General features: G+C 47.8%; 1 protein-coding gene across 1 annotated transcript in view; it reads right to left on the reverse strand.

Annotated features, from left to right (window-relative positions):
* LOC149334186 (uncharacterized) overlaps nucleotides 1-13,215 on the reverse strand; it is a 38,474-nt gene that overhangs the window by 17,281 nt on the left and 7,978 nt on the right. Inside the window, exon 2 of the mRNA XM_089557882.1 lies at nucleotides 6,920-7,027. Within this exon, the coding sequence (XP_089414008.1) occupies nucleotides 6,920-7,027 (108 nt within the window). The remainder of the gene's footprint in view (nucleotides 1-6,919; nucleotides 7,028-13,215) is intronic.

A 13,215-nucleotide genomic window follows, 5' to 3' on the forward strand; every position in this document is an offset into this window, starting at 1 on the left:
TGCGACTGCGAAGGTCCACAGTGATGGGGAACGGTGAACCCAGCACCTCCACCAAATGTAGAGCGGTTTATTGGCACGTTGAAGCGCTGGCGACGAAGACCTGGGCGGAAGTCGTCTAGGAACCAGCGAGGCGAGGCCCCGGCACATAAGCGGCAGTTCTCCAGGACGAGCCTTCCACGGGCGGCGCTAGCGCTTCGTCGTCGTTGGTGGACGTGCTGAATCATCTTCTTTATTCCTGATATATTAGTTAGCACTGGGGATCAAGAGGGCAGGTCCTGTGTTCCCGTTTTGGCTTCCGCGTCGTCGTCGTTAACGGCGTAACCGACGAAGCTGTAACAAAGCGAACAGCAGCAGAAACCGGCAGAGCTACAGCAAAGCTAACAGCACCATGAACTACTACAGTAGGGCGGTAAAGAATGGAGAGCAAGAATGAGAATGCGGGGGTATAGCATTATAAAAAATTTTGTGGTCTGTGACAAAAGGAAATGCGCAGTAACTGCCTCAGGTCCCTTGGGACGCCTGATCCACGCCATCAGGAAAGACATGGAGATTTGAGGGAGAGTCTGAGAATCTTTAACTTGCACTGACACCACACAGTACAGGCGCACCTTTTGCGTTTCGCCTGCAACGCGGAACGATAATGACAGAAGTAGAGGCGGACGGTATGGCTGGGGTGGACGAGATGGGTCACCCTCAGCTTGCACAGGATGTTGGGTAATGATTTCTTAACCTCCTATACAGATAGCTGGCATGCGTAGAAAGTGCAGTGCAACCACCTGCGCATAACCGACTGTGGTGGATGCGGTGGCATGTAGATACCCCGAACCCTCCCGCTTCATGCGGCACATATTGAAGGGTTTTTGGATCATGACGCACTGCCTTGCTGCCGCATATATCGGCGCACATTTGGAAAGCCGGCGCGGTAAGAAAGAAATCTCACCTCCGCGCGCCGCAGGAGGATCGGGAACCTTGCAACAAAACCGATTCCCCCCCCCCCCCCCCCCCTGCCCAGATGGCTCGTAACTTCTAGCGCGCTCTGTGATACCCTCTCCACTTCGCTCGGAAGTGGCGATGCCAGGTCATAAGGGAGCGTCTTGAGTTTTGCTGAGCCCGTCTCCATGTCTGAATGACGAGGGGCGCGCGGTTAGAAGGTGACAAAAGCGTTTGTGCTGTGGTCGGCACATGTATTTGCGCTCCTGCTTTGACGCAAAGTGGCAAACAGAGGCGGTGCTTCCTCTCTATGAATAGCGTTTAGCGCCTTCGTTGAGCCCGTGCAGTTGTTCTAGTGGTTCTTTCCTACAAAGAAGCGCGGCCGCACTTCTCCCAGGTCAGCATCACCCACCAACCAACCACGGGCCAGTGAGGCAGCGCCCGCCAGTCTCCCAGAGATCCTCATGGTTACACACCGATCATCGGACAGGTGAGGAAATTGTGCTATCTTCTGTTTGTCTATCTCGTCTTTTAGTGCACTTTGATTGCAAGATCTCTCTTGTGTTGTTGCCTTTGTTACGTATTCCATTGCATGCATTTCATTCTTTTGGAGACCATGGTGCATGTTTTCCTAAGAGTTACATTGTAGCAAGTATATGTACTTGTACATATACTCGCTACATATATGTATATGTATATGTACAGTATATGTATATGTACAGAGGCCAAGATCCTCGGTCCGTGGCCACAACAGTCAACTGCTATCAAGGCTTACAAGGCACTCTTTCCCTTTTTGAGAGCGACTGCCTTAATTGACAGACTGTGATTATTTCCCTTTACTTCTCTCTTTCCTCTTTAATTCCCCTCATTCCCTTCCCCTGTGCAGGGTAGCCAACCGGAATCCTTTCTGGTTAACATCCCTGCCTTTCCCTCTCTCTCTCTCTCTCTCTCTCTCTCTCTCTACATTGTAGCGACCCACGCGGCCGGCAGTGGCGAAATGTCGAAGAAGAATAAGGGTCGCTAGCACGCGCTAGAGAATGCCCTCGCCAATCCCTGGCCGATCTCCCACCGTGGGCATGGGCTATAGCTTCAGAGTAAACAACAACAATCTCCCCGCATGCTTATGTGCCATTAAGCCTGAGGACATCATCATTATCTTCACCTTAACCAGGGCCGGACGCTTTCACTGCAGCTCCGCCGCTATCTCTTCTCCAGAAGCTCTCTAACAAATGTGTTCTCGGTTGCCTCTTAGTCGACCTCCACGTTGTAGTGACCCGGCCAACCCCTCTTCTTCCCCAGCGACATTCCAGGATGGTGTACTGGCAGGACCCAGGCTTCGATCCATCGCTTCCGGCGTTCCGGCCGGAGGGTGTGGGCCGGTGGTTAGCTCAGTTCGAGGCTGCGTGGTACCTGAACGGCATCACCATCCAGCCGTTCCGACATGGAGACCTCTACGATATCCTTCCACCAAACCTGCTGCGCCACATCGCCTGCCCTGCCTTGGGCCCCTTGCCGTACGATGAGCGGCTCGCGACTGACCTGGCGGCCTTCGGCACCTGCTACGTCCCGTTTTCGCCATACGACGCTCCAGACCCGCTTTCGAGTCTGCCAGCTCCTGGACGCGCACCAGCCTCACTCTCGCCTACGCAGCTTCGTTAGAACACTGTCCACTTCGGCAGCCCTGGCCGTCTGCCCGCCACTCTTGCCAAGCGTCTCCGGCACGGCAGTCCCTCTCCACGACACAGCAGGTAGGATCAACTCGAGCTTTGCCGCACGTCCTGTTTCACGACTGCCCTCTGCGCATCTTTGGAACTGCATCCTTGCACTTCTTCCTGTAGAGCAGCGACCGCGCTCCATGACGCCCCTGCTAGGCTTCATTGCAATAGTTCGCACCAAGAGACAAATTGTGGCCAGTCCCCACAACAGCGCCCTTCAGTGACGCTGTCGTCACCGCCTCCTGACTACTAGGAACGCTCTGCAGCAGCATCTGTGTCGCTGCTTTCGGCGTTTCTATCTGCGTCGTCACAACAGCCAACAGCTCCACAGGCCTTTGCACCGACGTCGAAGCCGCGGCTAGTTGATGCTTCAGTGCTCTCGACAAAGCGCATGCCTGCTCGCCACACCTCCAGCAGATCCAACGGTCCGCAACGCAATAAAGTCCGACAAACCAGGATAAGAACGCCTGACCGGTGCCACCAGTGTCAGCGCCTGGTCTCAGCGCCTGTCCTGAAACCACACCAAGTCCAACAGTGCTCAACTCTTCAAAGACGCCTGATGCCACAGGATCGTTCACCGCCAAACGTAAATTCGACGGGAGACCAGCGCACACAACCTCTCGTCCACCGCAGAATCAGGTTCCTACCGCGCTGCAGCTTCATCAGTCGCCGTTTAGCAAGATCCCTAGGCTGACCAGGCCAGCGGACGTGCCCCCTGTTGCTGTCTCAGTGCCGAGGCCGCCTCCTATTGCCGGTACCTCGTCGGCGTTTCGGTGCCAGTGGCACGGGTGCCACTCGTGTGGCCACCCTTCCCTTTGAAGCCACTGAGCTTACGGCTGGCTGTGTGTCTCACCAGCCACATGCCGTCCATCACAGCCATTCCCCTGCCTCAAACCTCGCTATGCCACCCGCAGCCACCCCACTGGTTACCGGGCAGCTCAAACTTGCAAGAGTTGCGCGACTATTGGGACCCCCGGCACACCTAGCTATCTCTGTTGCGCCGCACCTCATGCGCCGGCCGTCTGCACCTGCACCAGACCCGCCTGCACTGGGTTCACTTAGCAGGCTGACACACATTCCTCACCTGGCACTAAGCGGCCCCCAACGCCCACCGAAAGCTCGGCCGCAACGCCGCAGGAAGAGTCGCCCGCCTGGGCCTCGCTTTCGGACCCCGGACACCGTGCACGGCTGTTTTGACACATACCGACTAATGATATCGGGGGGGGGGGGGGAGCTCTGTAGCGACCCGAGCGGCCGGGAGTGGCAAAATGCCTAAGGGTAGCTAGCACGAGCTAGAGAATGACCTGTGACCTTGCCGCTGCAGCACCACCGCTATCTCCTCTCCAGCTGCCCTCTGATGAATGAGGCCGCGGTTGCCTCTCAGGCGACCTCCACACTATGTAAACGTTGCTGCGTAATTCTTCTGTGCTCTTTCTTTGCTGTATAAAGCTTGTTTTGTACCCATACTTCGACTCCAACGTATTCTCTGGCTTGCGACCGGCTAAAGCTGGGTGCCAAACCACCACCATTATTTGTCACTTTATAGACAGTTTCCGGTTGTGCTTGCGACGCCGAGTCGAAGACATCTCTCGAGAGACCATATTAGCTACCCTCCGATGGTCTAATAATGTCTGCGAGCGCACATCATGCAACCTGCGCGCATGGGGCAGTTGGCCAAGTGAGGCAATTCCTTGCACAAAGATTGTGAATGCCTTAATTGCAGAAAATGTGTGCAGCTGATTATTTTAGAATCAGTGTAAGATCGAACCCAAAACTGATAGCCGCAACTTCAGTCAGCCATGAATCGGCAGTCGAACTGCCAACCAGAGTGTAAATGGGCGCGTGTGAGGGCCGCTTGTGGAGCCAATTGCCAAGAAAACAGGCACGCGCTACTATACATATGCGGGTCACGTTCCTCGTGGCTGTTCGGAAGAAGCGCCCTATGTGACCTCAGCGTTCCTCCTCGAAACGCGAACACAAGCACATTGCAACGCGTTTTTGCAGGGAGCAGCAAAAGCGGGAGAGGATGCCGTAACTGAGCAAGGTTTACACCGTGCCGCTCTAAAGTACCAAGAAGCGCTAATTTAGTGCGATAGTTTTGACCCCTTGTGTGAAAAAGCGGCAATGCTTCGCAATTAACTCTTAAGGGTAGTTTCAGCGCCGTCAAGTTTCCTGCCTCAATACATCTCTAAGTCAAACTGAGCGTAAATATAATAGTCAATGGAAAGAAGTGTAATCGCGGTGCGCACGGGTGCCCAGCGCGCGCTTTAGCACGGTGGTATTTTAAAGTTGCCGAGATTCCTTTTCCGGCAAGAACAGTGGCACTTGCTAGTAGGATACGCTCGAATCGAGAACTGTCGGCGTTCGATAAATTTCAGCTAGAGAACTGAAGGAATGCAGAAACGACTAAAGCGTTATTAATTATCCGTGACCTCAGCCTGCTGCGAAATAAAATATGTACCAACAGCCGCGGTATGAATTATTTAACATGCTTCAACTGGCTTCATTTGTAAAGAGTTCTCTTTTATATTTTAATTACGTGCATGGTATCGTCACCAATTTATACAGCATGGCTTTTTCCTAATCTATTTCTAAAACTTGCTTACAGATGCCATCCGTACGGCCATTATGAGGGGAATGTTAGCCAGCTTGAGATTTACCTAGGCGTTAACTTTGGTGCTCTAGGCTTATCGGTTTAACACATCAATCCGCGAAAGTTCTTATGGTTTTGTTTAATTATATCAACCCTTCCTTCTGCACCGGAACCACCCTCAGAATTCGCATTCCTTCGCCCTTGCCATAAACTCTTTATTACATGGAAGCCACGCTCTTCCTTCTTCTCGTGGCAGTCATGTTCCTGTTGCGTATTGCTCTCTTCTCGCCATAAACTCCCTGGTCACCTACAAACCTTTCACCCTCCTTCCCTCTTCCTATTTGCATTGGCACTGTTTTTCCTCTGTTCTAAACATGAAGAGGAAAATTTCTCTGCGTTTTGCCAGCTGTCACGCTGGGTAGGCGGCGACCTGTTATGTAATCAAGTTATTTACCTCAGATAAAAAATTTTGCAAGTAATAGAAGGATTAGCGCTGCTGCTGTAGATTCTAAGCTAGGATGCAGGGCTATATGGCTAAACCAAAGCTATGATAGCTTTCGCTTTAAAACTTAAAAAAAAAATATTTTGAATAAACGAAGTGATAGTGTCAGAATAACCTGTACTTCAGTGAATTCGGGAAACAGCCTGGTCCTACCTGGCGCGACCAACGCACGGAATGATTAACATAACGAATGTACACAGAAGCATGCAGATTTCAATCAATGTATGTGAACATCTTTCAAAGAATAGTAAATGTAATTCCGGCTAGTAGAAACATCACTACGAACGCAGCCACTTTGAAAGAGGAGCGTGAGAACGAGCATGGAAATCTGTTACGACGTGTTGAAGCGTGGCCTATAACGACACGCTCGCGTCCGCTCATAAACGACAGGGAATGCAGCTACAGCAAAAATCAAAACGTTTATCGAGTGAACATGTGCCCCAAGTAAGAAAGACATCGCGGCTGGCGATAGTAGGAAGTGCACTTGACATTCTGTGGATCAGTATGCCTGTCACTCTGTGCCGCACTAAAGTGAACTGTGGCTGGAAACTGCCAATGCAAGGCGCGAAATTTTCTCTAACGTTGTCAAACTATCTAGAGGCTCTCGCCTCGGGTCATTGTTATTCCTGTAAAGTAAACTAGCAAAAAATGAGCTGCAAACATGAAAAGGTATGACTGCGCGCCGGCAGCGAATAACCAAGAACATTAGAAAGCAAACTTAGCCTGGCTTCACTAGCAACATTATCAAAGATAGAAAATTAGCAGCGCTCACATATGCAGGAAGCGAGACCTCAAATTGCTTTGTCATTCCTGGGCTTTAAAGCTCAACGCTTTCTGTCCTAGGAAGTGTATCTGTACGCAGTAAAGACGTAACGGAGCGAAGGGCGCACCCTAGCGTGCTATGAGGCAGTCCAGGCGCTCAGTTTCTTTATACTTCGTATATTTTGAGATATCAACGGTGCCAGTCTGTTATCATCAACAGTATTTTGAGATATCAACAGTGCCACTCTTTTATAGTCTGCATTCTTAGGCCCGGTACAGTACGCCCTTTCGATTACTCATTTTTCTGGCATGAATATACGCAAGAATTCTCACATATAACAAACCGAGAAAACTAGCGCCGGCATTGAAGAACTGAAACACTTGCGTAACGATAGCAAACAAATTGTTTCTGCTCACAGTTTCCCGCTGCAGCTGGCAGCTTGTGCGACTGAATTTGTCAAGTGCCACGGTGCAGTTGGTTGGCCCAGCGACGAAGACGAACTGGTAAAGAGTTGGCTCCCCGATCTGTACGTGGGAAAAACACGCAGACCGTAAACACCTGAATGCTTCGTCCAATGGATGACAGGATTAATAATGAGACGCCTGAGCTCTGTTTTATATAATCCTACTGAAACGTTCCTCGCGAACCACTAATATGGGAAAGGAGAGTATGAAGTCCTCAAATACTGAAAAATATCTGGAAATCTGTATTTCGCCCTCTAATCTCGGTTTGGCTTCTCTATGCTTTTATATAAATTCTGCATTTTTATATGGTGTGCGCGACCTTAGTCCGTATCCATATGCCTTTTTTATATAATTCTTATGGACTCTGTTCTATACGGTCCTTATAAGCGCCATATACAAAACAAACGAAATTACGGTGCTCGTCATTAAACATTTCACCGGAGATTTGAGCTCTATGGGATAAATAACAGAAGGAAAATCAGTGATTATTCATGAACAACCAAATTAACCCTCGACCCTCAGTCCCCAGCGGCTACGGAGCAACTGACCAAGGCGGCGGTCAGACCTGTGACCCATCGGAGTGTGCCAAGAATCCCTGGCTCCGGACAGGCCGCCATTGGAAACTGAACGTAGCAATTTTCAGCGCAAGAACCTTATCCAGAGAGGCTAGCTTAGCTGTGCTGTTGGAGGAATTAGCGGGTAATGGGCTGTCATAGGGCTTAGGAGGGTTAGGAGGTTAGATGAGGAGTATACAGTACTAAAGGGAGGGGGGGGGGGGTCGAGTACGTACTGTGCTATCGCGGATTAGCAGATAGACGAGAAATTAGGTGTGGGATTCCTCATCAATCATGATATAGGATAACATAGAGGAGCTTTATAGTATTAATGAGAGGGTCGCAGCTTTCTTTATTAGGCTTAATAAGAGGTGCATACTGAAGGTGGTGCAGGCGTACGCGCCTACATCAAGACATGATGATTAGGTCATTGAAAGTTTCTAAGGAGACGTGGATTCGGCAAAGATCAAAAGAAATCACAGTGCAATATCTTATTTACTTATTTATTTATTACAATACCTTCAGGGCCCCAGTGGGGCGTTACAGAAGGGAGTGGATAAAAAAGTAAAGACAATGCAGCAAAATGAAAACAAAACGTAAATGCAAAATGTAATGTAATACAGCAAAGAAAGAAGAAACGTAAGCTTGAACAAAATACATATCACATTAGGTAACAAAAGAGCCTAGTCAAACACATTGTTTCCCGGGGCATTTTTAAATAAACAGGTGTCAGAAATATCGGCAACCAAGGTGGGTAGGTGGTTCCAATCCCTCACCGTCTTCGGTATAAACGAATTAAAGTATGCATTGCTTCGGCAGTATGGAATGCGTACCTTGTGGCGATGATCGGTGCGAGGTGATATGAATGATAGTTCAGATAGAAGATCCCGTTTTAGCTCATGATTGTGGTAGTAAATGTTGTGAAAAGTTAGCATTCGCGCGAGTTTTCTACGAAGGGAAAGGCTAGGAAGGTTCAGAGTATTTTTCATTGCAGTTACACTAGCAGTGCGGGAAAAGTTAGACAAAATAAATCGGGCGCTACGATTCTGTACTGACTACAGCTGATTAGTAAGAGTTTCATGTCCCGGGTCGCACACAGAGCACGCGTATTCTAATTTCCATCTAACTGAGGTTTTATAGAGTAGTAGCTTTAAAGAAGATGGAGCCATGGAAAAATTACGACGCAAGTAGGCAAGCATGCGGTTAGCATTGTTAACAATATAATCAACATGTGCCTGCCATGAAAGGTTAGCAGTTATATGAACCCCTAAATATTTATATGTGGTAACTTGTTCAAGGAGAGAACCTGAAATATTGTAAGGAATAAGATTTTCGTTAGCAGATCGGTGTGAAATACGCATGACCTTACACTTGTTAGTATTCAGTTTCATGAGCCAACTATTACACCAATTAGATACCTTATTTAGGTCACTTTGAAGTATGGATGAGTCTGAAGCGGATTTGATTACTCGATAAATAACGCATCATCTGCGAAAAGCCTAATTGTGTAGTTAATAGAAATTGGCAGGTCGTTAATGTATATTAGCAACAATAGCGGCTCGAGTACGGAACCTTGAGGCACGCCGGAGGTAACAGAGCATGGTGAGGAATCAGCGTTATTTGCAGTCACGAACTGAGTTCTGTTACGCAGAAAACTTTCGATCCATGAAAGAATGTTTCGGTCGATGTTCAGTTTACCGAGCTTAAAACAAAGTAGTTGGTGATTAACAAGATCAAATGCTTTCCGAACATCTAAAAATATGCAGTCAATGAAAAGTCCCTTGTCTAATGCATGAAATAAATCATGAGTGAAGGAAATGAGTTGCGTTTCAAAGAAAATGATTGACGAAAGCCATGCTGATGAGGGAAAAAGAATGAAGGATTTTCTAGAAATTTACCCAGATAAGAAAAAATGACATGTTCAAACAGTTTACAAGGGGCACTCGTTAATGATATGGGTCTGTAATTAAGGGCACAATGACCATCACCAGACTTAAATATTGGTACCACCTTACCCACCTTCCAGTCACCGGGCAGCTGTCCTGAATTCAATGATTACGAAAACAGTGCGCACAAGTAAATGGAAGAATCAACACTTGTATTCTTTAAAAATTTATAATTTCTGTCGTCGATTCCCGAAGACGAAGAAATTTTGAGATTATTAATTAGACTTTCTATACCAATACTGTCAAACACAATTGGGTGCATTAGTGGATTCTGCACAGACTGAAAAGAGGGCAGAGAAACAGATGATTGCTGCAAAAAAGCATTAGAGAAGGCGTCGTTGAGCACTTGAGGGCACTCTGATGAAGGAAGGGCTGCGCCGCTGCTATCGTTTAGAGCTATTGTTTTATGCGTGGGACCAGAAATGATGATCAAAAATTTTTTGGCATTATCAACCAATAAAAACGGAAGCGTACTCTGGAAAAAAACCTGCTTGGCGTTTTTTAAGGCTTTTCGATAATCAGATGTTGTGGCACAACACAAATCCCAGTGATCAGAGCAACCAGTTGTTTTCGCTCTGTGATAAACTCCTTTTTTTTTGCTTAGAAGGCATTTTAATGCGGTAGTGAACCACGGGGAACGTTGCTTTCCTGATATGACGCGTAAAGATGTGTATTTTTGGACGAGAAAATAAACCATTTCTTTAAAAAGGCGCCATTTCGTTTCCACAGTACGGTTATAAAAGTTTGGCATGCACTCACCTAAGCAGATTTCGAGTTCTACGTTAATCGACGGAAACTTTGCCTTTGAATAATCTCTGATATATTTTGTATTGGGTCGCAGACGTGTGTTAGTGTCTTTAAGCTCAAACTGGATGAAGGATTGGTCACTGAGGCCTGGTAGAATTGCCAATGAATGAACTAGTTCAGGAAGTCTAGTTAGAACAAGATCAAGAATATTAGCGCTAGTAGTGGTGGTACGGGTCGGCTGGGTAATCAGCTGGGAGAAATTGAAGTCATTGTACAGATTTGTGAAGCCAATCGTGTCAGGTGATGAATCCAGAGGGGAAGGAAACGCGTTAGACCAATTTATTTTTGGCATGTTGAAATCCCCAAGGAAAAAGATTGGCGAGGAAGGAAACCTAACTAAAATTCAATTGAGCACATCGCAAAGTTCACTACAAAAAGATGATGGAGCATTTGGAGGGTGACAGCATGCGCAGAAGATTACGTCTCGATGATTAATGCGTATAGAGGCGCATACAATTCCTAGTGAAGAAACAAGTGACACGTGTAAAGAATGCAGATGATCAGCGACCGCTGTGAGAACACCGCCTCCTATTCTATCTCCATGGTGACATCGATAAGTAATGAAATCCTTTTCGCAGTTTAGTATTTCATCATTCGAAATCTTTGAATTCAGCCAGGTTTCGGTGAGTACCAAAATGTCTGCATCGCACGTGCCGATGAGAGTACACAGTTCATCACGGTTGTTAACAACACTACGAATATTAGAGAACAAAACACATATGTCATTTGGAAGCTCATGTCCACGAGCAGGTAGCTACGCGGTAGAATCATCGGCTGGCAAGGCAATACTATCAGGGCTGCATGGGGATGCTTCGTTATTGATATGACATTCACAGATGCTATCTGATGCCGAAATGTAGTTGTGACACTTATTCTTTATGAACAATTTGTTCTGACGAATAGCGTACTTCTCTCCACTTGCCTGTCCAAAGTCGAAAAGTTTTTTACGTGCGTTGCGAGTTGACAAGCAGAAATCTTCCGTAACCTTTACCCCAGCATTTTTCATTTTGCTTCGGTCAGTAAACACAGCTTCTCGGATCTTAAAATTCGTAAACTTGACTATCACAGGACGGCATTTGTCAGACGAAAATTTATTGATTTATTATTGGATCAATCAAAGTCTCTATGAAAACCTGGAATTGGCAAAGATCAAAGTAAACTAACACTGAAATATACGCATGGGCGACTTCAATGCGAGGATAGGCAAGAAGCAAGCTGGAGACCAGGCGGTTGGTGACAATGGCATAGGTTCTAAGAATAGCAAGATAGAGTTATTAGTAGAGTTCGCAGAAGAAAATAATTTACTGGTCATGAATAACTTCTTCCCCCAACGAGCCAACACACAGTGGCCGTGGAAGAGCCGCAGTGGTGAGACTAAAAATAAAATACTATCGCTCACCCTGGCATCGTCGAGGATGTAGAGGTCCTCGGAAAGGCCCGTTGTAGCGACCACAGAATGGTAAGGCCTCGTATTAGCTTAGATTTCAAAAGGGAATGTAGTAAATTAGTGAAGTGGAAGTCTATTTACAAGTTAGCATTGAGATGGAAAGTAGAGAAATTCACAATTTTCCTTCAAAACAGATTTTCCGCTATAACTGAAGAAGATGAACGTAATGTTACAATAATGATCGATCATCTCACTACTATAATTACGGAGTACGCCGCAGAAGTAGGTGGTAGGATGGTTCGACAGGATCCTGGGAAGCTATCTCAGGAGACTAAAGATCTGATTAAGAAACGCGGAACCATGAGGACGTTTAACTCCAGAGGCAAAATAGAACCAGTAGAGCTGTCGAAATTAATAAATTAGCCAAAGGTAACCGGCATCAGGAAGTTTAACATGGAGAAAATCGAGCATGCTCGAAGAGCGTAGGTAGCAAAAAGCATTCAAGTGAAAACTAGGCATAGATAAAAACCAGATGCATGCGATAAGAGCAAAGAGGGCAATCTCATTAGCAATATGGATAAGATAGAGTAGCCGACGAGTTTTACACAAATCTATACAGTAGCGATTCTAATCAGAATGTTACTGAGAGAGGCAGTCGAGCACACCAATGAGACATCCCACCAGTAACGAAGGAGGAAGTAAAGAAAGCCTTAGGAGCAATGAAAATGCGGAAAGCATCAGGTGAGGATCAGATAACAGCAGATTTGTTGACGGTTGAAGGAGGGATTGTACTCGAAAAATTAGCCACCCTGTACACGCAATGCCTTGTGACCTCGTGCGTACCTGCAGCTTGGAAAAAAACTATTAGTATCTTAATTCATAAGAAAGGAGACGTCAAGGACTTGATGAATTACACACCGATCAGCTTATTGTCTGTTGCCTACAAGGTATTTACTAAGGCAATAGCTAATAGTGTCAGGATAACCTTAAGCTTCAATTAAGTGAATAATGAGGCAGGCTTTCGTAAATACTCCACAATAGACCATATTCGTCCTATTAATCAGGTGATAGAGAAATGCGCAGGATATAACCAGCCCCTATATATAGCGTTCATTTATTACGAAAAAGCATTCGGCTCAGTAGTGTTAGCGCTCTGCCCAGAACGCCGGCGCGCGTCCTGCTCGGCTCGCCCAGAACGCCGGCGCGCGTCCCGCTCGGCTCGCCCAGAACGCCGGCGCGCGTCCCGCTCGGCTCGCCCAGAACGACGGCACGCGTCCCGCTCGGCCCGCCCAGAACGCCGTCACGCGTCCCGCTCGGCTTGCCCAGAACGCCGGCGAGCGTCCCGCTCGGCTCGCCCAGAACGCCAGCGCGCGTCCCTCTCGGCTCGCCCAGAACGCCAGCGCGCGTCCCGCTCGGCTCGCCCAGAATGCCGGCACGTGTCCCGCTCGACTTGCCCAGAACGCCAGCGCGCGTCCCGCTCGGCTCGCCCAGAACGCCGGCACGCGTCCCGCTCGGCTTGCCCAGAACGCCGGCGCGCGTCCCGCTCGGCTCGCC

The sequence above is a fragment of the Amblyomma mixtum genome, chromosome 8, assembly GCF_055824585.1.
Source record: "Amblyomma mixtum isolate Tamu chromosome 8, ASM5582458v1, whole genome shotgun sequence".
NCBI lineage: Eukaryota > Metazoa > Arthropoda > Arachnida > Ixodida > Ixodidae > Amblyomma > Amblyomma mixtum.